Consider the following 25,967-nt stretch of genomic DNA (forward strand, 5'->3'; position numbering starts at 1 on the left):
GTGGCACTATGTCACTTTTTTAATGAATAAAATGTAAATTTGTTCAATCTGTACGGTAGACTATGTTAGTCATCCTATAATTCTACAAAGCTCTGTCTGTAGCTCTGTGCGTCTGTCTGTGCCCAAACTCTCTTCTGCCTGGTTCTCCTCAGTGGCTGGAGCAATTGATCTGCATTTGCACTCAGCCATTGACCATTATTATCACGTGCACGGAACGTTATTTCGCTTTCCCCCAAATGTCAGCGGTTGATTAGCGTTTTTGTGTTCGCTGGCTCCCGGGTTGCCAAATCATGTGTGCGAAACAAGCGCCGGTGTTGCTGCCACATCCGTGAAACAAGCGGACCATGGCGCACATATTATGGGTGCTCATATCCCTCGACGGGTATAGTCTAGTACATTTATTTCGATCGTGTCAAAGGTCATGTCTCACCTAGACGCAGGATCGGACACGAATTTTGACCTGATGGTCAAGATTCAATGTATCCCCTGAGCAAGCAGGCAGGCTCTATTGGCTCAAAGGTAAAAATGTCAGGAAACCAGGTTCAAATCCGGGATAGAAGGGGAAAGTTACATAGTGCAGCTTTAAGGCAAGGAAACATTCTAAGAACAACAACAAATACAAACTAGACTAAAATTTTAATGAGAGACTAGTGGAGAAGAGATCCAGTAGAACTAAAAGACAAGTCATTTTATGTTTGGTTGCGCTCGGGTGTTGCGCTCTGAAAATAGCCGATCTACAAGCTCACAACGCGTCGCGCTGCGACACGTTGTGAGCTTGTAGATCGGCTATTTTCAGCATGCAACCAAGTGTAAAATCAGCCATTACGACGCCATCAAGGCACCGCCAAAAATACTTTTTAGTCGAATAAATCAACATGTAGCAGGGATGAGTCAGCGAATCCAATTTGGTTCACATTTCATATCTTATGAACTACATGTTTTCAGCATGGCACACTTTCTGCAGTTTGTGTGTTATTGAGCAATCCTTTCCACACGAGGTTGGGGGTGTGTGTGCGCGCGCGTGTTTGTGTGTCTGCATTTGCATGTCTGTGTGTCTGTGTGTGTTAACAGTCCACTAACGCATATCTCATGACCCCCCACTCCCACGCACGCACGCACGCACGCACGCACGCACGCACGCACGCACGCACGCACGCACGCACGCACACACACACACACACACACACACACACACACACACACACACACACACACACACACACACACACACACACACACACACACACACACACACACACACACACACACACACACACACACACGTGCATCTCTCAAGTCTCATGACATCCATTGGACTTTGACCAATTAGCTGTCCCATCTCAGGTGGGCCAGATAATGACAAACATGACCCAGAAGCGTGTGTGTGTGTGTGTGTGTGTGTGTGTGTGTGTGTGTGTGTGTGTGTGTGTGTGTATGTGTGTGTGTGTGTGTGTGTGTGTGTGTGTGTGTGTGTGTGTGTGTGCGTGCGTGTGCGTGCGTGTGTGGGTGTGTGTACACGTGAGTGAGAGTGTGTGCATACAGTATATACAGTGGTGTAAAGTAACTAAGTACATAATTTACTAAAGTACTGTACTTAAGTAACATTTTTAGGTACTTGTACTTGTACTAAATGTGTATTTCCAATAGTCTATACTTTTACTTTTACTCCACTACATCTCAGAGGTGAAGTCATGTTTTGAGGAAACTTATATTTTTGCCTAAGTCAGCTCCTCATGACACTGGCCACCTCTGGTAAAATCTCCTAATTGAAAAGGATCATGCTGTTCCCTCCCCTTTTAGATAATGGCCTAACTCCCTAGTGTGACTTGGGCCAAAATAGTTTTTTTTTATGTTAATAGTCATAATTTGTCACGTTTTGGTTGTAATTTTGTTTTGGATCAGTTTTTTATTTTTTCTGAAAAATGTATTTAGACCATTAGTTTAAGAAGGTGACGATTATGAACACAGGCCTTTTACTTATAACTATTAGTTATAATAGTTATAGTTATATAGAAATACTGAGTATTTCTCGTGAGCTTGTAGATCTGCTATTTTCAAACATTGAAAACATTTTCAAACATTTTAGTACTCAAGTAACACAATATTAAAAATAAAAGTAATTGAAAAAACATGGCCTCCTCACATATTAGAAGGACAATGGCCGCGTTTCCCAAAGAGATTCGTAGAGATGCTGCGTAGAGGTCCTGCGCAGGTCCTACGACGGGTCTTACGTCGTCCACACAGGCTGCGCGGTACCTTAGCAGGCACGTAGATTTCAGGTCATGCGTAGCCTACGCAGCTTGCGTAAGAGCCTGGGACCCGGCGAAACCTACGCTCTACCCTCATTAGTAGCAGCTGGTTGTCGTAGGTTCCCACGCCCACGGCGTTACGTGTCTGCTAAAACTACATTCGGGCAACAGCATGCACGTATCCTACTCTCCTCCTACTCCTGGGAGAGGCGTAGCCCTGAGTGCTGTCCTACGCAGCAGTTTGTTACGAGCGCCCTGGGCTCTCGTAACACCCATCGTAGCGAAATAGATCTATGAAAAGACCGACCGACCGACCGACCGACCGACCGACCACACACACACACACACACACACACACACACACACACACACACACACACACACACACACACACACACACACACATATAATTTATATATATATATATATATATATATATATATATATATATATATATATATATATATATATATATATATATATATATATATATATAGCTGTCAACGCACTGCGACATAACGTGTCGATAGCTTGCAGATCTGTTTTTTTGGGTAGGGCTGCGCTGCTTCGTCCTCTATGCATGAACCCGAAGTTTACAAATTGTACTCTCACGGATGATCCGATCATCTGATAAAAATATTAAGCATATGCCAAGTTAACTAAAGGTATATAAATGATGCTGAGCTAAACATGTTTCCTTAATTTCGAAGTTTTATAGTTAAACCTTATGATGAAAGTCCCCAGTTCCTCTCACAAAGTGACAGCTGTTGCGCTCGCCATGTTTATGAATGGTTAAAAAATCTTTTGAAAATAGCAGATCTACAAGCTCACAACGCCTCACAAGCTTGTAGATCCGCTATTTTCAAAAGATTTTAATACATATTAAATTTGGGAAATGGGACATTCTGCATATCTTTACTTTTGGTATTTTAAGTATATTTAATTTACTTGCATATTACCTTGCAGATGTCACCTCACCGCTGTAATTTAATTCATAAATATATTATTCAAAAGTTGTATTTGGAGTGGACTGCTTCAGGACTTCCATTTCACTGTATATATTCGCAAAGGGAGTTTAAACTGCTGTGTAGCGTAGGACAGCACTACGTAGTTTACGTAGGCTTTACGTATAGGCTTCGTCCAGGAGGTCTTTACGTGCATGCTCTCTCCCGAATGTAGTTTTAGCACACACGTAACGCTGTGCGCTTGAGAACCTACGACGATGGTGTCTCCAGAAGCCAGTTTAGATGGCACGTAGGGCACACACAGCTGCTACTAACGAAGATAGTGCGTAGCGGGGTTGATACTGCGCAGCTGCGTGGAGGCTCTTACGCAGCTTCTAGGCTACGCACAAGCTCAAATTCGTTTGGGAAACCCGTCCAATATCAGTCACCAGAACCAAGGACGGGTGTTTTCAATTAATCTATCATGGTTAAAATGGAGTTTGAAGTTACAATGGGTTTGTATAGGAAGGGGGCGTGTCTGATAAAATGAATATCAAATATCTAAATACTGAATCAAACTTAAAAACTGTCTGGGGGGCTCACAAAAGCCTGACTAAACGATAAAATTACCCAATGTGTTTTTTAAGGTGAAATATCCCTTTAAGCCTGGAACCAAAGCCATGCAGGCTCCTGGAGAATCATGACCTTAAAACATTTGATTCTGTGTCAAAACATATTTGAAACCACCGCTAAAAAAGGTATTTATTAAATATAGTATATAATGTATTATAATTAAATATTCAAATATCTTTTGACACATAATCAAATGCTGTCAATTATTTGACAGCTTTAGTTACACATTACTTTGTTTAATGTAGATTATTACCAGTGGTGGAAGAAGTACTCAGATATTGTATTTAAGTAAAAGTAGCAACACCACAATATAAAAATACTCTGTTATAAGTAAAAGGCCCGTGTTCAAGATGTTACTTGAGTAAAAGTACAAAATTATTGGCATCAAAATCTACTTAGAGTACCAAAAGTAAAAGTACTAAAAATGTAGTTTGAAGTAATGTTTGAAAATAGAAGCTCTACATGCTCCCAAGTGAGCTTGTAGATTAGCTATTTTCAATGTATAACATAGGGCTGAAGTGGTTAATGTATGTTTTATAATATAGTATTTTATATCTGCAAAGTAACTAGTAACTAAAGTTTTCCGCGGACAATTTTGGGGGGTCCTTGACATGAAAATGTTTGAGAACCAATGGTTTGAACAACATTAGACAGCAAGCCGGGAAGCCACTAAACTTTAGAAACAAGACCCCCCACACCCCCAACCACCAATATTTACAGAAAAACTAAACCAAAGTGACTTATAAATAAGCAGACTTGGCAACACTGATACCAACCATCTGTTGCCACTAACATGAGACATGATCAAATGCTGCCACCTAGAGGTAACTTAGAGGTATAGGTCTATAATTTCTACTGACTGTAAATTGTAAATCTTTTATTTAATAGAAGCTCGAACTAGTACATCGAGACAAATTCATACTAATAGGCTACTAATAATACCAGTGGTGTGAAGCAACTAAGTACATGTACTCAAGTACTGTACTTAAGTAACATTTTTAGGTATTTTTACTTTACAGGAGTATTTCCAAATTTCAGTACTTTTACTTCTACTCCACTACATATCAGAAGCAAATATTGTGCTTTTACTCCACTACAATTATTTGAAAACTTTAGTTACTAGTTAATTTGCAGATATAAATTATTATAAAACATACATTATCCACTTTAGCCCTATTTTATACATAGGCTATTTGAAAATAGCAGATCTACAAGCTCACAACGCGTCGCGATGTGACGTGTTGTGAGCTTAAGGTGTAGATCTGCTATTTTCAAACATTTTAGTACTTTTAATTGATGCCAATATTGTACTTTTACTCAAGTAGCATTTTGAACACAGGCCTTTTACTTGTAACAGAGTATTTTTATATTGTGTTATTGGTACTTTTAAGTAAAATATCTCAGTACTTCTTCCACCTCCAATAATACATATAAAACAATAATAACAACAACAATAATAATAATAATAATTATTGTGGGATCGCTTTAGCGATCATTGTGGGATCGCTTTAGCGATCATTGTGGGATCGCTTTAGCGATCACACTAATGTTATCTTCACTAGTTATTATTATTATTCCGCCCGTTTTTGGATTGGTCAAGCTTCACGTGACATCACAATATGTAATATAAATAGGTAAGACAGAATTAATCAGGAACAGTACTTTATAGTGTGATACTATCAACATTCATCCTTAGCGATCCCACACTGTTTCATCAGGAACAGTACTTTCTAGTTATTGTGGGATCGCTTTAGCGATCAAATATGTTATCTTCACTATTTATTATTATTATTATTCCCCCCGTTTTTTGGGTCATTTCAATGGAGAAATGCCATTTAGTGACGTCATAAAATGCATAATGCCATTCTAGTGAATGGTAATGCCATTCTAGTGACGTCATAATACTGACGTCATTGTATTGTATTATGACCCTACTATATAACACTACTAACACTATCAATACTCAATACCAGCTCAACATTCTTAGCGATCCCACACTGTTTCTTCAGGAACAGTACTTTCTAGTTATTATTATTACCCTTATTATTATTATTGTCTCCGCCGAAGGTGGAGAATATGTTTTCGCTTCGTCCCGCCGTGTGTGAGCAAACATTGTTAGCCAAGCTAACATTGGGCAAGCTCCACGTGACACGTGTCAATTTGTTGACACCAATGCCTCTGATTGGCTAGAGGGACGCGTGACGAAATAAAATTCTATAAATAGGTGTGTCACTTCAAAAAGCCTCTACTTTTTGAAGTGAGGTAAAACAGGATCAATCAGACTTGATTGGAACAGTACCTTCAGTAAGTCCAAATCACCCGTCTGTGCGTGTGTGTTTCCCTCTGAGAACACCTAACATTGGTCAAGCAAAGGCGCAGAAGGCCAAAGCTAAGAAAGCATACTCATCTACAATTGTAACACAGAAGAGGACTAGAGTTGAAATGATCCCACAACAAAGCCGAAGTCTTAATACGTGTCAATATGTTGACATCAATGTCTCTGATTGGCTAGAGGGACGCATGACGAAATACAATCCTATAAATAGGTGTGTCACTTCAAAAAGCCGTTTACGTTTTTGAAGCGAGGTAAGACAGGATCAATCAGTCTTGATTGGAACAGTATCTTCTAGTCCTACATACATAAATAGTCCTAAATACATAAATAAATATTTTTTTGGATCTCTTTTTTTCATCCTATCTTTTTTTAAACATTTTTTTAAACATTTTTTTAAACATTTTTTTAAACATTTTTTTAAACATTTTTTTAAACATTTTTTAAACATTTTTTTAAACATTAGAAGACAAAATATGATTTTTAAATCATTTTTTTTTTGAATAAATATTTCTTTAACATACACCTTTTTATTTAACTAAAATATATATCTTTTAGTCTACTGTATCTCATTAGTTATTGCTATGATAATATAATTGCTATAGTCTGCTGGCGGAGACTTGTGCTCCGAGGAGCACATTTTCTAGTTATTATTATTACAGGCTTGTGTACCTTTTCCTCAAAAGAGCAGATTTACAAGCTGTATCAGCTTGTAGATCTGCTCTTTCTAGGCAAAAAAAACACAGTGGGGATCATCAGGTCACATGACCACGCCCCTGATCAGCTGACAGGATGCTAACACAGTTAGCCTGGTTAGCTCCCACAGATCACCACCAGCACCACCATCACAACAACACCATCAGCTGTGGTTGTTGATGTTGTGATCAGACCAATCACCTCCATCCATCCAGCCTCTAAACAACAACACCCAGCGGTGTAAACAAACAAACAAACCCCTGGTTGTCATGGAGACAGTGATCATCACCAGGGGATGGATGATTCTGGGCTGAAGACCAGGTTCAATGTCATGCTAACGGGCTAGCTGATGCTCAGGGGGTTGCGCCATGTCCGTTTGTTATAAGCGACTTTGTGGCTTGTTTTTCTGGTGAGTTGCTTGTAAATGTTTGGATAGTTTGCGGGTTGTTGTGGCTTTTTGTGGCTTGTTTCTGAAGTGTAGTTGATTATTTGGGCTTGTTCCCTAATGTTAAACCAGTGGTTCTTAAACATTGTCATGTCTAAGGACCCCCAGATTAATAATGTGTCCGCGGACCCCCCCATCTGAAAATATGTTGTGCCAGGGACCCCCATACAAGATTTGTGTTGTTAAAATTACCTTCTTTTGTTTTTTTTCCCCAGGAGATTATTATTTTCTTTTTCTGAAAATAGCCGTAGCCTTCTTCTCGCTTCTTTTGGCCTTGTTTTCATATACCTCGTTGCTTGTTTCTCTCGCAGAATCTGGCAACACAGCTAGCGGGTGGACGCGGAGAGGAGAGCGGGGAGGAGAGGAGCTCCTCCCGGCCTAGAGGAGTCTGATCTCCCGGTAACCAAGCGGCACTCTCCCAGGGGGTGAGTGAGTGTCCACACACACACACACACACACACACACACACACACACACACACACACACACACACACAGACACACAGACACACAGACACACAGAGAGACACAGACACACACAGAGACACAGACGACACACCTACTGGATAGATCAGTGGTTCGCAAACTGTTTAGCTGAAGACCCAAACCCATAGTCCCATAGCCTACTAGTGAAAATAGCAGATCTACAAGCTCACAGCGCACTGCTTTGCAGATCTGCTATTTGTACTACTTCTTAAATATTTCGTTTTCTAATTTTAGGGAATTTATTAGATTATTTTATTTATTAAATTATTTTTTGAAAAATATTTGAATTTGTAAGGTAAAAAAGAAAAGAAAATCTCCCAAATAAAGAAAAAATAGGCTAATTTATAACAAAATCTTATGAAAAAATAAAGGAATATTTACTCGTGCGTGACCCATGAAAATATGTCCCACTGTTCTGGGACAGACTGATGCGGTTCTTGGTTTGGATACAAGACGAGTGGGCACTATGAAAAGTGGGCATTTCAAAAACACCATTATCAGATCAAAATGTATCCTTCAGCATGTTTGTTGTTGTTTGTTTATGGCCCAAATGATTGGATATTGATAATACAGGTTTTGGAGCCATTTGTAGCAATTGTACAAATATTAGACCTTAACTGTCGAATGTTCAATGATGTTCTCAAATCATGTATACCAGTGGTTCTCAACCTCAACCTCAGGGACCACCAGTGGTCCCTGAGGGGGTTCCAGGTGGTCCCCAGCTAAATGATGGAGAGTTGGTAACCAAATGGACCCTTATAGATCTTTAACTCTTGAGAGTGTAAAATGAAACCAAATGGACCCTTACAGGTCCATTTGGTTTAATTTTACGCTCTCAAGAGTTAAATTATTGTTAAACATTTGCATTACTTAATTTACAAGAAGTCTACACAATTAGAGAATGTAGAAGAATTGTTATTTTGATCAACGTTGGCCTGTTATCTCTCCTATTGGTACCAACATCAATACAGCATGGAATTGTGGACAAAATCTCATCCAACGATAACAAAATATTATACGTCTTGGGTCTGAGAGGTTAAATCTCATCAAACGGTGGTCTGCGGCTGAATAAATAATGGACCTTGATATGAAAAGGGTTGAAAACCACTGATGTATACTATGCATTACTTGTCATTTTTTTCCCAAATATATATATTTTTAAATATTTCGGGGGGGGGGGGGGGGGGGGGATAGCCACTGTTACCCTTGGTTTACCTGTGATCCTAGTTTACTGAGGCACTGACTACACTGTCTCTCTGCATTCTATGTATGTGTTCAGCCTGATCTCCAAGAATTTAGTATACATTGCACGGATCCAGTGCACGTCATTCCGTGCATAGTCGCCTAGAAACCCCGAAAATGCGTGCATATGTACGGCGAGTCCCACGGTGGGCGTAACCAGTTGCAACCCGGTAAAACCCGGAAGCAGAGCAGTCCCCACAACAAAATTTACGATTCTGTGCCTATCGGTACGTAACTCAAACGGCGCTGAGTAGGCTCAAGGGAGACTGCGCGCCTCTGAAATGGTTTAGTCACAATGGGGGAGATGCGAGGCGGCTATGCACGGATTTTCGGGTTTTCCAGTTGTCTATGCACGGAATTTGAAAAACGTTCAATGACAACGTTTCCTCTGGCGATCGGGTTGGTATATTGTTCACCATCATCTCCCATCATCCCCGTCACCTTCATCATCTCCAGTCTCCACCACCATCTCCTCTGTATCTCCATCACATCTTTATCATTAATGTTTATTTTATTTGACATGGAGATCACAAAAACATGGTACCAGACCACATGCATTGCTCAAGTGTTGTAGCGCCACAATTAACCATAATTTGAGTCCTCGGTTAACCCATTAAGACCGGGAACGCATCTGTGTCATTTTAGATTTGAGCTATAACCATTATTTTATACTTTGGCTATACAAAAATGGCAGATCTACAAGCTCATAGCGCGGCACAGAGTGCACTATGAGCTTGTAGATCTGCTATTTCTAGATATTTTTTTGCAAATCTTTGATTAAATATATTATTTTAAAGCGAACTTTTTGAACTCAAATCTTTGCTTCTGGGAGGTCGTCCCTGGAACAACATATTTTGAGATGGGGGTCAAATACATATCATTTGTGTTGTTTGGTTGCTATATCAATGGTGCTCAAACTCTTTCCATGTCAAGGACCCCCACAATGATATGTATTTGGCCACGGACCCCCATCTCAAAATATTTTTGTTCCAGGGACCCCCAGAAGCAAAGATTGGAGTTAACAATGTTCGCTTTAAAAATATATATATATTGAAAGATTTGCACACATTTTCATGATTTGTATCGCTGCTATTTTTTGGATAGCCAAAGAAATCTTAAAATGACACAGATGCTTCTTAATGGATTAAGAACATTGCCGTCAGTGTCTAGTTTTAGGTGGGCAGAGAATTCCACAGCATCTCCTCTGTATCTTCACAATCATCACTTTTTGACAACATCTCATCACACCGAAATATACCATAATCAAGCCGTTGTGAGCCGTTATTAATTTAGGTATTACGAATGCATGTGTTGTTTCTGTTAGATATTCAGTTATGGTGGTGTGTGTGTGTGTGTGTGATTTAAATTCCATTTACTCAGTAATAAGCCTTTTCTCTTGTTAGTGTTCATGCTATCTGGCAAACTGTCCTCTGGATTCTACATCGGGCATAAAACTTGTATCTCCATATTTAATCTTTTTATGTTTTTGTTTTGTAAATTAAAGGGATAGTTCACCCCCAAAATAACTTGTTTTCCTATCGATTAGTCACCCCATGGAGACTTGAATTCATGGATATGTTTTAGTTTTTGCCGCATTTCTAAGCCAATCATTTGATGACCGGCAGCGGTTCCGGTAGGAGACTCCTTTGTTTCTCCTACCGGAACCGCTGCTTACCGGTCTGCTGGTCATCAAATTAATGGCATAGGAATGCGAACAAAAACTAAAAATTGTCATGAATTCAAGTCTCCATGGGGTGAGTAATAGATACAAAATAAGTAATTGGGTGAACTATCCCTTTAACTTCCTACTTGATCACACAAAAGCGTCACAAGTAGCAGCTCCACAGGCTCGGTTTCACGTCTTGTAAAATGGAGATTTGTGGAATTATAGATAGCTCCGGACAAAACACCGATCCGACCGACTTCCCACTCCCTCAGGTTGCCGGTTTGATGTCGACCGGTTGGATAGTCCTTGAGATATGCAGGAGACAGACACACTCACAGAGATGGTGTGCATTTCTAGATAGATGCTGCTGTTGAGAGGGTATGTTATGGTATTGTTATTGAATACCTATCAGGGATAAGTCACAGAGCACGGAGAATTCAAACTAGATTGACAAGATAAGCGGCGTGGAATGCCTTGCTCCAGGGCTCGTTGGATCGGTGGATGTGCGTGTGTGACGACATCAGTGTGTGACATAGGCAGCCTCTTTTGATCTTCTTGCAACAATCACTTCATGTCATACTTCTGAAAACGTGTGTGTGTGTGTGTGTGTGTGTGTGTGTGTGTGTGTGTGTGTGTGTGTGTGTGTGTGTGTGTGTGTGTGTGTGTGTGTGTGTGTGTGTGTGTGTGTGTGTGTGTGTGTGTGTGTGTGTGTGTGTGTGTGTGTGTGTGTGTGTGTGTGTGTGTGTGTGTGTGTGTGTGTCCGTGTCCGTGTCCGTGTCCGTCCAGACACAGTCCAGTAAGAAGACGGGGGAGAAAGAGAGCAGACAAGACCAGGGTTTGAAGCGGACCCTCAGTGTGCGGACCCCGCATCTCTTTTCCGGTGGTCTGCTCAGTCTCATCACCTGTGTAGGCCTGACACAATTATCTGCATTATTATTTGCGTGATCGTCATCATCGCTTCCATTCGTCTGTATGAATACATCTGTTGAAAACGAGCGGAATTAGCCAATTTAATGTAATGATAATTAATTTTATTTCATATACATCAAGGAATCTACATACAAATTGTTATTTTTAGAATTGACAATGCCGTAATGCCTGATTTATACTTAGTTGTGTCTTGTGTGTGCCGAAAATCTTCAACAATGGCCGGCTCACTGTCAATTATCCATCATAGCTTAGTTTATGTTTAGTTTTGGTCAGTGAAAAAAGGTAGTCAACGGACATCTTTCGTCATAGTTTTAGTCGATGAAAATTAACCCATTAACACATTAACCGCCAAGAACGTAGTCCTACGGTCCGTTAAATCCAACTGTTAAGCGCCGAGACCGTAGCCCTACGGTCCACGGTCTTTTCGCGCTAAAAATTTCCGGGTGCACTTTCGGAATTCAGAATTATTTGGGATCCGGTTTTGACGATCACGTCCGCCCTCGTTCTACAGACGAAACTGAAACTCAATTCTCTTCCTGTAGTTTTTTCTCCTCGCATATCACTGTTTAACGTAATCCGCTCTAACTACAACATGGATGCCCCGTTTGACACGTGGTTTTCACTGGGAGATACAGTGAGATGTCGCCGAAGTAAACAGACCGTGTACGGCTCAATCTTAAGGATTTTAACAAGATCTATGGCGACATGAAAAAAACTAAAAAACAACAATAACACCTTGGCACTGGTGAGTACATTATGAGATTAACCTCTGGCGGTCGATGTGTTAAGACCTGAGGTTCCGATTCTACAAAATGTCTTCTAAATCCTAACAGTTTTTTGAAAAAACTTATGTTGCTAAGTCAGTGGTTTTCAAACTTTTTCATGTCAAGGACCCCTAACATGTATATGTATTTGGCCGCGGACCCCCATCTCAAAATATTTTGTTCCAGGGACCCCCCAGAAGCAAAGATTTGAGTTACAAATGTTCGCTTTAAAAATATATATATTCAAAGATTTTCACGATTTTTCAAAAATAGCAGATCTACAAGCTCGTAGCGCGGCACCGAGTGCCGCGCTACGAGCTTGTAGATCTGCTATTTTTGAATAGCCCAAAGTGTAAAATAATGCTTTTTAGCTCAAAGCTAAAAAATTACACAGATGCGTCCCAGGTCTCAATGGGTTAACAGTGGTCAAGTAAAATGTGGTGATCGTGACCCCCCCCTCTCTTGTCACCCTACAGCGGTGATGACGACGTCAGGGTGTTGTCACCTGCCGGGCTCTCTGTGTGACTACTCCGGCGACGCGGAGAGCCAGCCCTCCTCCAAGCACTCTGACGACTCCTCCCACTCCAACGCCTCCTCCACGCACTACGTGACGGCCAAGGTGACGACGGCCAGAGATGGCCGACCGCTGTCCACCATCGTGAAAGCCGTGAGCTTACACAGGTAAGAAAACGACCACCGGTTCATTCAATTTGACGATTAGCCACGGTTTTCCCCTCCTCCGTCATAGTGAGAATCGCCGTTTGGTAAATTGCAGTTTCGCCCCGACGCGTCGAATTTTGTGATGCGTTGTGAGCTTGTAGATCTGCTATTTTTGCCGTCTCTCTGTCCGTCTATTTATCTATCTATCTATCTATCTATCTATCTGCGTGGACCAATTTTTGTGGGTCGCGAATAAATATTGTGCTTTTTTTTCCATTATTATTAAGGTATTTTAACCCATTTAGACTGGGAAAGAATCTGTGTCATTTTTAGATTTCTTTGGCTATTCAAAAATAGCAGATCTACAACCTCATAGCGCAGCACCGGGTGCCGTGCTACGAGCTTGTAAATCTGCTATTATTGAAAAATCGTGTTTGAAAAATGTGTGCAAATCTTTGAATATATATATTTATATTTTTTAAAGCAAGCATTTGTAACTCAAATCTTTGCTTCTGGGGATTCTACAAATGTCTCCTAAATCAGTTTTCTGGAAAACGTATGTTGCTTTAATGTCAGTGGTGCCCAAACTTTTTCATGTCAAGGACCACCCAAAAGGATATGTATTTGGCTGTGGACCCCCATCTCAAAATATTTTTGTTCCAGTCTGCAAGTCTGCAAGCTCACGCAACGCATTGCGAGCTTCTAGATCCGCTCATTTCACTAGTATGGGTCACGAGAAAGACATAACATTTCTCTTTTCGGTCTCGGGGGAGTCGGAGCTAAACATTTTTTGGAACCACTGGCTCTAATCCAGGGGTCTTCAATGTTTTCAGGCCAAGGACCCCCTAGCTGAGAGAGAGATTAAGCAGGGACCCCCTCCTCTATATTGTATAAAATTGTGTTTCAGATTAAACTTTTTTTTTTTTCACTTGGTCTGCTCTTTTTTCCCCTCTACGCCTCTTTGCCAAAAATAGCCGATCTACAAGCTCACAACGCCTCGCAGCGCGAGGCGTTGTGAGCTTGTAGATCTGCTATTTTTGGCTCAAGTTTTCCTCAGAAAAGGGATATTAGGGTTCAAGTGGTTAAGGTAAAAAAATTATAATCATAACACAAAGATTTGGCGGACCCCCTGTAGTAACTCTGAGTGACCCCCTAGGGGTCCCGGACCCCCTGTTGAAGACCCCTGCTCTAATCAACACATTGTGATGTTTTTCTACCTCTGTCTTTGTCCTTATCAGCGACGTGGGCATGTGTCGGATCTGCCACGAGGGGAGCGGCAGCAGCGGCGGGGGGGAGAGCCTGCTGTCGCCCTGCGGGTGCACGGGCACCCTGGGCCAGGTGCACCGCAGCTGCCTGGAGCGCTGGCTGTCCTCCTCCAACACCAGCTACTGTGAGCTCTGCCACACGCAGTTCACCATCGAACGGCGGCCGCAGCCCCTCACGCAGGTCAGTGCCGATATTTGGGGCCTGTCACACTTACTACATGGTCGCTTAATCGCGATTATGTGAGATAATTGCAATTCATTTAACCCATTAAGACCTGAAGAAGCATCTGTGTCACTTTTTCATTTGAGCTGAAAAGCATTATTTTACACTTTGGCTATTCAAAAATAGCAGATATACAAGCTCATAGCGCGGCACCGAGTGCTCTTTGAATATATATATTTTTTTAAGCGAACATTTTAAACTCAAATCTTTGCTTCTGGGGGGTCCCTGGAACAACATATTTTGAGATGTGGGTCGGCGGCCAAATACATATAATTTTGGGGGTCCTTGACATGAAAAAGTTTGAGAACCACTGACATAACATAAGTAACATAAGTTTTTTCAAAAAACAGTTAGGATTTAGAAGACATTTTCTAGAATCGGCCTCAGGTCTTAGCACATTCCATGCCAGACGTTAATCTCATAATGTACTCACCAGTGCCAACGTGTTATTGTTGTTTTTTTGTTTTTTTCACGTCGCCATAGACCTTGTTAAAATCCTTTGAGCTGTGCACTGATTGTAAACATCGCCGACATCTCACTGATTCCACCAGTGAAAACCACGTGTCAAACGGAGCTCCATTGTTGTAGTTAGAACGGTTTACGTTAAACAGTGATATGCGAGGAGAAAAAACTACAAGGAGAAAATGGAGTTTCAGTTTCGTCATTAGAACGAGGGCCGACGGGATCGGCAAAACCGGATCCCAAATAATTCCGTTTCCGGTGGTCAAACCGGAACCGGAAATGGATAAAAAATTTCCGAAAGTGCACTTTTGGTGATATCAACGCGAACCGCGTAGATCTACACGATTGGCACATGGCGGCTTTAAATAGGTTCGCGTAGATCTACGCGATTGGCACTCAATGTGTTAATGGGTTAATTCATTTAATTCATTTAATTCATTTAATTCATTTAATTCATTTAATCGCAGACCATTATTTTCAGAATATATTGATGCTAGGTTCTTGGTTTACCTGTGATCCTAGTTCACTGAGGCACTACGCTGTCTCTTTCCATTTGATGTGTGTTTACCTTTCCTATGTTATTGCTTAGGTCCCTCGGGATAAGAGCGTCTGCTAAATGCCTAAATTGTAAATAGACTCTATGCACAGCAGCCATATTGGAAATAAAGTGGGCCTCTTCCTTACTTCCTTCACAAGTCTTACCAATTACACTAGTTACGGCTCTGTTCCAGTTATTGTAGCACAGTGGTTCTCAAACTTTTTAATTTCAAGGACCTTCATAACTCTGAGAGTGTACAAATGGAACCAAATGGACCCTTCCATTTGGTTCCATTTGTACACTCTCAGAGTTACACACCCGTAAGGGTCCATTTAGAACGCCCCTCAAGGAACCATGAGGGTCCCTGGACCACACTTTGAGACCCACTGGTGTAGCAGAGTGTGTCCAGTGAGCCAACATGCACAATATCAGCACCCTGGCTCTGTTTGACCAGAATGGAACAGAGCCTTCATTAGTAACATTGGTAACACCTGTGAAGGAATATGGCTGTTGTGCATAGAGCCTACTGTAAATTGCAATAACCTTATCCACAAGTTTCCTAGGGTGTGTGGGCATCACTTCCTGTCAATTTCATTGGATGTCATTGGATTTGATTGTATTTGATAGGATCAAATCGACAGGAAGTGATGCCCACACGCCCTTGGAAACTTGTGGATAGGAGTTCTTTGGGTTTTTGTCGCTTTCCTAAGCCAATAATTTGATGACCGACGGAGGCTCTGAGACATTAGCATCTTTCCGCCAGTCATCAAATTATTGTCTTGTGCGACAAAAAAAAACGTCTTGAATTCAGTGGTGTAAACTAACTAAGTACATTTACTCAAGTACTGTACTACTGTACTATTTCCAATTTCAATACTTTTACATATCCTCCACTACATCTCAGGGACAAATATTGTACTTTTACTCCACTACAATTATTTGAAAACTTTCATTCATCCACTTCAGCCCTATATACAGTTCGGCCATTTGAAAATAGTAGATCTACAAGCTCACAATGCAACGCATTGTGAGCTTGTAGATCTGCTATTTTCCAAAGATTTTTTTTTATATTTGAAAATTTTAAATGGGACATTCTGCATAATGAGTACTTTTACTTTAAGTACATTTTGATGCCAATACTTTAATACTTTTACTCAAGTACATTTTGAATTCCGGACTTTTACTTGTAACAGAGTATTTCTTCATTGCAGTGTTGATACTTTTTCTAAAAAAAAACATTAAACATTAAAACATTAGAGTACTTTTTTCCGCCACTGCTTGAATACAAGGCTTCATGGGGTGTGTAATTGATAGAAAACAAGTCATTTTTTTGGGTGAACTACTCCTTTTTAATAAATGTCGTCCTCGTCGTCCTCAGTGGCTGAAGGACCCGGGGCCGCGCAGCGAGAAGCGCACGTTGCTGTGCGACATGGCGTGCTTCCTGCTCATCACGCCGCTGGCGGCCATCTCCGGTTGGCTGTGCCTGCGGGGGGCCCAGGACCACCTGCAGCTGAAGAGCCGCCTCGAGGCGGTGGGCCTCATCGCCCTGACCATCGCCCTGTTCACCATATACATCCTCTGGACCCTGGCGAGTAACGCACTCATCATGTTGATTTCTACTGCTCCACTCAGTGTTCATTTTGACAGCAAATTTGTATTTAGTTTTTGTCATAGTCTTTTGAATAACGTTATATTTATGCCGTTAACCCATTAAGACCTGAGGCCGATTCTTAGCTAATGTCTTCCAAATCCCAACAGTTTTCTGAAAAACGTATGTTTCTATATCAGTGGTTCTCAAACGTTTTCATGTCACCCCCAAAATTATATATATTTGGCTGCCGACCCCCATCTCAAAATATGTTGTTCCAGAGACCCGCAGAAGCAAAGATTTGAGTTAAAAATGTTCGCTTTAAAAGAATAAATATATTCATTTGCACACATTTTCTCGATTTTTCAAAAATAGCAGATCTACAAGCTCATAGCGCGGCACTCGGTGCTGCGCTATGAGCTTGTATATCTGCTATCTTTAAATAGCCAAAGTGTAAAATAATGCTTTTTAGCTCAAATAAAAAAATTCCCAACCGGGAACGCATCTGTTTTTTTTTTCATTTTTCCTTCCAGTGAAATATTATATTAGAATTTAGACGTGAGGTGGAGGGGCTCCGAGTGTTCCCACTAAGTAGAGTAGGCTTTCAACTCCATAAAACCGTCTTTGTTTTGGCGAGTAGCAAAAGTGTATGTTTTATTTTTACTAGAGGCTGCGCAGCCTGAGGTGCGTGCGCAAAGGCTCGAAAGTCCCATAGCGTTAAGGAGAACTTCTTCTAACGCTATGGACCAGAGCTAATGTGTAACCACTTGAACCATTATTTTATACTTTGGTTATTAACCCATTGAGACCTGAAGCCGATTCTACACGTCTCCTAAATCTCAACAGTATTCTGAAAAACGAATGTTTCTATATCAGTGGTGCTCAATATTTTTCATGTCCAGGACCCCCAGAATGATATGTATTTGGCCACGGACCCCCATCAAAATATTTTGTTCCAGGGACCCCCAGAAGCAAAGATTTGAGTTAAAAACGGTTCGCTTTAAAAATATATATTCAAAGATTTGCGCACATTTTCACGATTTTTCAAAAATAGCAGATCTACAAGCTCGTAGCGCGGCACTCGGTGCCGCGCTACGAGCTTGTAGATCTGCTATTTTTGAATAGCCCAAAGTGTAAAATAATGCTTTTTATCTCAAATCTAAAAATGACACAGTTCCAGGTCTTAATGGGTTAAAAAATAGCAGATATACAAGCTCCTAGCCGTGCTATGAGCTTGTAGATCTGCAATGTTTTTAAAAAATCATGACATTTTTTGGCAAATCTTTTAATATGTATTTTTTTAATCGAACATTTGTAACTCAAATCTTTGCTTCTGGGGATTCTACAAATGTCTGCTAAATCCTAACAGGAAAAAAAACATATGCTATATCTGTGGTTCTCAAACGTTTTCATGTCAAGGACCACCCAACATTATATGTACAGTAGGCTATTTGGCCGCGGACCCCCATCTCAAAATATGTTGTTCAAGGGACCCCCAGAAGCAAAACATTTTGTTAAAAATGTTTGCTGTAAAAATATATATATTCAAAGATTTGCACACATGTTCACGATTTTTCAAAAATAGCAGATCTACAAGCTCATAGCGCGGCACTTTTGAATAGCCAAAGTATAAAATAATGGTTTAAGTGGTTACACAGATGCGTTCCCGGTTTAAATGGGTTAATTTGAGTAATATTTTAGTCATCTGAAATGTTTAGGTTTAAGTCAGGTTTTAGCTGACTAAATATCATAAGACTTTAGTCGACTTCTACAGTCGACTAAAATATGTTTTAGGCGGGCCGTGATGGTGTCATAATCACTTATCTGCCTGCCGAAGATAGCCAATCTACAAGCTCACAACGCGTCTGTGACGTTCCTTTCCAATTTTCCTCCTAGAGCTGTGGTTCTCAAACATTGTCATGTCGCTGCTTTTGTGTGACACTCCAAGTAGGGCATTAGTTTATGAAATGCCCTAAAAAAAAAAAATGTATAAAAGAAATATTGTATTTATAAAAAGAAAATTGTATTTATAAAAAAAATATTGTATTTATAAAAAATAATAATATGGAGAAACAAGGTTTCTGCCCGATAGAAACGATATGCACCTCACTCTGTATCAAATATCTCAGCATCAGGTTTGTTTTGACCAGTGGTGGAAGTAGTACCGGTACTTCGATATTTTACTTAAAGGACAACTTTAGTTTTTTACAACCAAGGTTCATGTTTTAGCTTGTAATTAAAGTAATTAAAGATAGGTGTTACATTGTTTCATTTACTGCTTTCTATAGTTTTTGCAATTTTCACGATCTTTTTTACAGCGGGCGGGGGCATTCTGTCCGGTGGCTAAATATGTATTTTTTTACGCAATAAAAAAGGTCCCGTGTTCTTTGATGGCCAGATGTGAGTTATTGGGGGCTAGAAGAGCTACTGTAAATAATAATAAAGAAATCGCCGGGTTATTGTGTAAAAAAATACATATTTAGCCACCTGCCCGAATGCCCCCGCCCACTGTAAAAAAGATCGCGAAAATTGCTAAAACAATAGAAAGCAATAAATGAAAATGTTTTAACACATCTTTTATTTACTTTAATTACAAGCTAAAACATAAACCTTGGTTGTAAAAAAACAAAGTTGTCCTTTAAGTAAAAGTAGCAATACCACAACATAAAAATACTCTGTTACAAGTAAAAGGCCTGTGTTCAAAATGTTACTTGAGTAAAAGTACAAAAGTGTTGGCATCAAACTATACTTAAAGTACCAAAAGTAAAAGCACAACATTTTGAAAATAGCTGATCTACAAGCTCACAACACATTGCGATGCGACACGTTGTGAGCTTGTAGATCTAGGACTAGGTATAAAATAGGGCTGAAGTGGTTAATTCGTGTTTTATAATATAATAATTTATATCTGCAAAGTAACTAGTAAGTAAAGTTTTCAAATAATTGTATTACAGTAAAAGTACAATATTTGCCTCTGAGATGTAGTGGAGTAGAAGCAAAAGTATTGAAAATTGGAAATACTGGGGGAGCACGGTGGCGCAGTCGGTAGCGCTGTCACCTCACAGCTAGAAGGTCCTGTTCGATTCCCACAGGGGACGCTGTGGGCGCTGGGGGCGTGTTCTCTCCTCCGTGTCATCAGTGCCCATACCCTAGGTGGGGTTGGTGAAAGGGCCTACTCTGTGTGGAGTTTGCATGATCTCCCTGTGTCTCTCAGGGTAGTTAATACCCTCACAAAAACATGCAGTAATCCTGGTCACTATACCGCCTCCCCCTGGCCAGCCGGGGCGCCTGATGGAGGGGAAAGGAACTGGTTGGAATAACGTGTTCCTTCCACGCGCTACGTCCAACCAGGGAAACCCCCCTGTCACGTGACAAGAAGGTCAGTTGGCTCTCATGCATTGAAGGAGGCATGAGCTCGGCCCTGGCCTCCCTAGGTTGGCAGAGGGAGTGTAGTGCCCAGGATTACATAGACAATTGGCACTGGGTGTAAAAAATGGGGTTACAAAATCGTGGGATAAAGATTTTAAAAAGAAAAAGAAAATTGGAAATACTCCAGTAAAGTAAAAAATACCTCAAATTGTACTTACAGTATGTACAGTACTTGAGTAAATGTACTTAGTTACTTTACACCACTGGTTTTGACGTCTCTCTCTCTCCCTCTCTCTCTCAGGTGTCGTTCCGCTACCACTGTCAGCTCTACTCGGAGTGGAGGAGGACCAATCAGAAGGTGCGGCTGCTCATGCCCGACCTTAAAGGGTCGCACTCCGCGCGGCGCGACGCCACGCCCACCTCCAAGTCCTCCAAGAAAATGACTGACGAGACCATCGTATGAGTGACCCCCCCCCCCTCCCCACACGGCCTAAAAGACCCCCAGAGCGTTCTCTCTTAAAAAAAACCACCATGTATTATATTATGGGAAAGAAACAAACTTTTGCACTTCATAGAAGGGGGGAGAGTGGACTTTTTTTCTCTCCCTCTGTTTACGTTTAAAGCGGTGGTGACTTCACACTCTAAATGGTTTCTTTTTTTTTACCCCCCCCTATCAATTACTCACCCGTTGAAGCCTTGGATTCATGGAGATTTTTTTGTTTTTTGTTTTTGTCGCATTCCTTGAGCCAATATTCCAATGAATTGAAGTAAAATACATCTGTGGCATTTCTTTGGCTATTAAAACAATAGCAGATCTACAAGCTAATAGCGCGGCACCGAGTGCCACGCTATGAGCTTGTACATCTGCTATTTCTTTTTAAATCGTGAACATTTTTGCAAATCTTTGAATATATACCGTATATATTTTAACATTTTTAACTCAAATCTTTGCTTCTGGGGATTCTACAAATGTCTTCTAAATCTATGTTTAAAAAAAAAAAAACGTATATTTCTACATCAGTGGTTCTCAAACCTTTTCATGTCAAGGACCCCCAACATTATATGTATTTGGCCGCGGACCCCCTTCTAAAAATATCTTGTCCCAGGGACCCCTCCAGAGGCAAAGATTTGAGGTAAAAATGTTCGCTTTATAAAATGTATATATTCAATGATTTTCACGAATTTTCATGACTTTTCAAAAATAGCAGATCTACAAGCTCATAGCGTGGCACTCGCTGCCGCGCTATGAGCTTGTATATCTGCTATTTTTGAATAGCCAAAGAAATCTTAAAATGACACAGATGCGTTCCTGGAATATTAGATCAGGAACGCGACAAAAACAAAACAAAATCCCCTTTAATTCAAGGCTTCACGTGGGGATTAATTGATAAGGGGGAGGAGGGAAAAAAAGCCATTTTAGGGGTGAACTACCCCTTTAAGGCACTTGGACGTGAACTACTACCTTAACTGGGAATGGACAAGACGGCCAAACGTGTTTTTTCTGTTTTTTGGGGGGGGAGGAACTCATTCCAGAGTGGTACAGGATAAATGCTACGTGTCACCCGACTAGACTGCTATAGCTGCTGGGGACACGTGACGCGGCGTGACGTGTGTGACAGTACGCACACCGATGTAATTATAATGGATTCAAGCATGCTACTACACTATAGCTGAATTAATCACTACCTACCCTATCCCCCCCCCCACACACACACGCACGTTTACCATACTCGTGAGGACGTCGACACTTTACGAAGGCAATATGATCAATTTTTACCTTTCCTTCTTGCCATTTTTTTTAACCCTAAACGAACTTGGTATGAACATGGCTTAACTCCAACCCTAACCCCCGAAACCTAACCTCTAAAGCAGTGGTTCTCACACGTTTTAATTTCAAGAACCCCCGGCGTAACTCTTGAGAGAGTACAAATGGACCCAAATGGATCCTTATGAGTCCATATGGTTTCCATTTGGACCCCACTTTCAGAACCACTGCTCTACATAACCTAATCCTAACGCTAAAACCCAACCTGAGTCTTTTAGTAATTGTAAAAATAGAATAAAAAACGTAACCATAAAACAACCTTTTTCTCTTTTTGAGGACGTCGAGACAAATGTGCATAACTGTTAGTCCACGATAAATAGGAAAGCAAGAACCGCCATCTCCGGTTTACTTCCTGTATCTGCGTGAAGTACCGTAGGTGGCCCCGCCTCTTTAGGAGACTGGAAGTAGGTTGGAGTCTATTCATCCAGTGGTTTTCAACCTTTTTCATGCCAAGGACCCCTAAATTGATATACATTTGGCCCCCGTCTCAAAATATGTTGTTCCAGGGACCCCCATGAAGCAAAAGATTTGAGTTCAAAGTGTTCGCTTTAAAACATATATATTCAAAGATTTACGCACATTTTCAAGATTTTTCAAAAATAGCAGATCTACAAGCTCATAGCGCGCTCGGTGATGAGCTATGAGCTTGTAGATCTGCTATTTTTGAATAGCCAAAGAAATCTAAAGTGACACAGATGTGTTCCAGGTTTTAATGGGTTCATTCCAATGGGAGAGTGAACGTGAACACAGCTTCTGAACCATTCTTTAGCCCCATGGTCACCGAACTAAATATTGGACCCAATCGCCACAAGCCACACAATATTCCCAACATTCTGACATAAAATTGTCTTCGTTCAGAGAGACGCATCAGAGAGAAAATCTACTTTATTATCGACCTTTCTCTGTCCCAGCAGCGACACACTCTCGCGAGATCTAGCGCCAGTAAACATCTGACGTCCGCGAGATGGTGTGCGCGGAAATTAGGACGGCAGATCGTTCCTTTCCAGGAAGTGGAACACACACACACACACACACACACACATATATATATATATATATATATATATATATATATATATATATATATATATATATATATCCTCTCCTGACAAGTAAAGACCCATGGTCTCTCATATATAATATATATACATAGTATAACCTCAACCCAAATGAGAACTGCTTAGGTAACATTTTCTCATTGCTGTTGTAAACAGTTCTAAGTAAAAAAACAAAACAAACTATGTTGCTTTTTCTTTCGTTTTTTTGTTTGTTTAGAGACACTAATCATAAACATTCTGAAATTATATGTGGTTGTCAAACTTTTTTCATGTCGCGGATCCCCCAAATTAATTATGTATTTGAACACGGACCCCCCCCCCCCCTCTGAAAATATGTTGTGCCAGTGACCCCCCCCCCCCTCTACCCCCATAGAAGATTTGTGTTGTTAAAATGTTTCTAAATAGTAGATCTACAAGCTCACAAAAAAAAAAACAATGGCTTACATTCTAACTGGCTGGGACGTCTTGTGATGAACGATTCGCCCTGATATCGTTGTTGTCGGGTAGAAAATCTCTATATTTCAACTTTTTATGTATGTATATTGAACCAATGAAAAAGTATTATAAGAAGAGCTTGTGACTAAATTATAACTACATTGAATCCATTGGAAGTTGGAACATAGGCATTTCTTTTACTGGAATTCAAGCAGTGGTGTAAAGTAACCAAGTACATTTACTCAAGTACTGTACTTAAGTACAGTGGTGAGGTATTTTTACTTTACTGGAGTATTTACAAATTTCTGTATTTTTATTTCTACTCCATCTCAGAGGCAAATATTACACTTTTACTCCACTACAATTATTTGAAAACTTTACTTACGAGTTACTTTGCAGATATAAATTATTACATTATAAAACATACATTAACCCCTTCAGCCCTGTTTTATACGTAGGCTGTTTGAAGATCAGATCTACAAGCTCACAACGCGTCGCATTGCGACGCGTTGTGAGCTTGTAGATCTGCTATTTTCAAAACGGGACATTCTGCATAATGAGTACTTTTACTTTTGGTACTTTTAAGTACATTTTGATGCCAATACTTTTGTACTTTTACTCAAGCTATTTTTTTATTTTTTTGGTACTTTTACTTTTTACTGAAAAGTAATGGTTTTGAATATGAGGTTATCTACCTGACTACGATATGCACCATATGGAAGTATTATCCATTAAAACCAAAAGCGGGAACGCACATCTCTGTCATTTTTTGTATTTGGCCGTGGACCCCCATCTCAAAATCCTTTGTTCCAGGGACCCCCCAGAACTTGTAACAAGAGTTAAAAATGTTCGCTTTGAAATTTGTTTCACTAAATGTTCACGATTTTTACAAAAATAGCAGATCTACAAGCTCATAGCACAGCACTCGGTGCCGTGCTATGAGCTTGTAGATCTGCTATTTTTTGAATAGCCCAAATAAATCTTAAAATGACACGGATGTGTTCCCACAGCCACAGCCCATCGACACGTGGGCTTGTAGATCGGCTGTTTTCACTATTTTTCTTTTCTTTTCTTCAATACAGCAAATGCATTGATATAAAAAAAAAAAGAATGAAGAAAATGTACTTAATAATGGAAGTATATGCTTTTTGCACCACCGCAAAAGAAGGCCTGTAATACACTGTTGCGTTTACCCATGGATGAAATTAGGGAGCTTAAAGGGGTAGTTCAATATAGAGATATTATTGGATAGAATTTGAATCTTCCGGTTGCATCCCCTGTGAGAGTTGGGTCCTTGTGCAATAAAACTACATTTTGTTGTCGGGCAGAAACCTTCCATTTCCATATTTCATATATTTTCTTTCTGTAAATTAACCCTTTAAGACCGGGAATGCATCTGTGTCATTTTAGATTTCATTGGGCTATTCAAAAACAGCAGATATACAAGCTCATAGCGCGGCACCGAGTGCCGCGCTATGAGCTTGCAGATCTGCTATTTTTGTAAAATCGTGAAAATGTGTGCAACTCTTTGAATATATATATCTTTTTACATTTTTAACTCAAATCTTTGCTTCTGGGGGGGTCCCTGGCACAACATATTTTGATGGGGATCGGCGGCCGAAAACATATCATTTCGGGGGTCCTCGACATGAAAAGGTTTGAGACCACTGATATACTGTAACAACATACATTTAAAAAAAAAACTGTTGGGATTTAGAAGACATTTGTAAAGATTTGCAAAAAAATTCACGATAAAAATAAATAAATGCAGATCTACAAGCTTGTAGCGCGGCTATGAGCTTGTAGATCTGCTATTTTTTTTATTGCCAATGAAATCTAAAAATGATACAGATGCGTTCCCGGTCTACTTCGCATACAACAGTGTCACTCAAAAATAGCGCAAAATAGCCAATCTACAAGCTTGTAGCTTTTTTTTTCCTTCACATTTTGAAAGTGAAAGTAATTGTTTATCTGTTTTTTTTATAAATATCGAACCAATTAAAAGTATTAACAAGAGCTTTGCGATGAAATGATAACTACTCTACATGATCCAGGAACACTTTTTTCCTTTTTTCATTTCATGAAAAGTAACAGTTTTGGACAGCTGACGCTATAAGGGACTCCTGGATGTCTCATTCTGTTTTATGTTTAAAACTTG

At 40.3% G+C, this 25,967-nt stretch overlaps 1 protein-coding gene across 1 annotated transcript; it reads left to right on the forward strand.

The window, feature by feature from the left end:
- The first annotated feature begins 6,988 nt into the window (after positions 1 to 6,988).
- Positions 6,989 to 24,239, forward strand: LOC308094374 (E3 ubiquitin-protein ligase MARCHF2-like). Its single transcript, XM_080440989.1, has 7 exons — positions 6,989 to 7,263; positions 7,611 to 7,724; positions 11,479 to 11,598; positions 12,863 to 13,067; positions 14,285 to 14,492; positions 16,913 to 17,122; positions 20,793 to 24,239. The coding sequence occupies exons 4-7, from the start codon at positions 12,868 to 12,870 to the stop codon at positions 20,952 to 20,954; spliced, it is 780 nt and encodes a 259-aa protein (XP_080297115.1). The 5' UTR covers positions 6,989 to 7,263; positions 7,611 to 7,724; positions 11,479 to 11,598; positions 12,863 to 12,867; the 3' UTR covers positions 20,955 to 24,239.
- Positions 24,240 to 25,967: the final 1,728 nt, after the last annotated feature.

Source organism: Gymnoscopelus braueri (genome assembly GCF_963280865.1).
Source record: "Gymnoscopelus braueri genome assembly, chromosome: 10".
Taxonomy (NCBI): domain Eukaryota; kingdom Metazoa; phylum Chordata; class Actinopteri; order Myctophiformes; family Myctophidae; genus Gymnoscopelus; species Gymnoscopelus braueri.

Coding starts and splice junctions, on each gene's coding strand:
- LOC308094374 (XM_080440989.1), top strand. CDS start 12,868: ATGACGACGTCAGGGTGTTGTCACCTGCCGGGCTCTCTGTGTGACTAC. Junction 14,493..16,912: donor GGCCGCAGCCCCTCACGCAG/GTCAGTGCCGAT, acceptor CGTCGTCCTCAG/TGGCTGAAGGACCCGGGGCC. Junction 17,123..20,792: donor TATACATCCTCTGGACCCTG/GCGAGTAACGCA, acceptor TCTCTCTCTCAG/GTGTCGTTCCGCTACCACTG.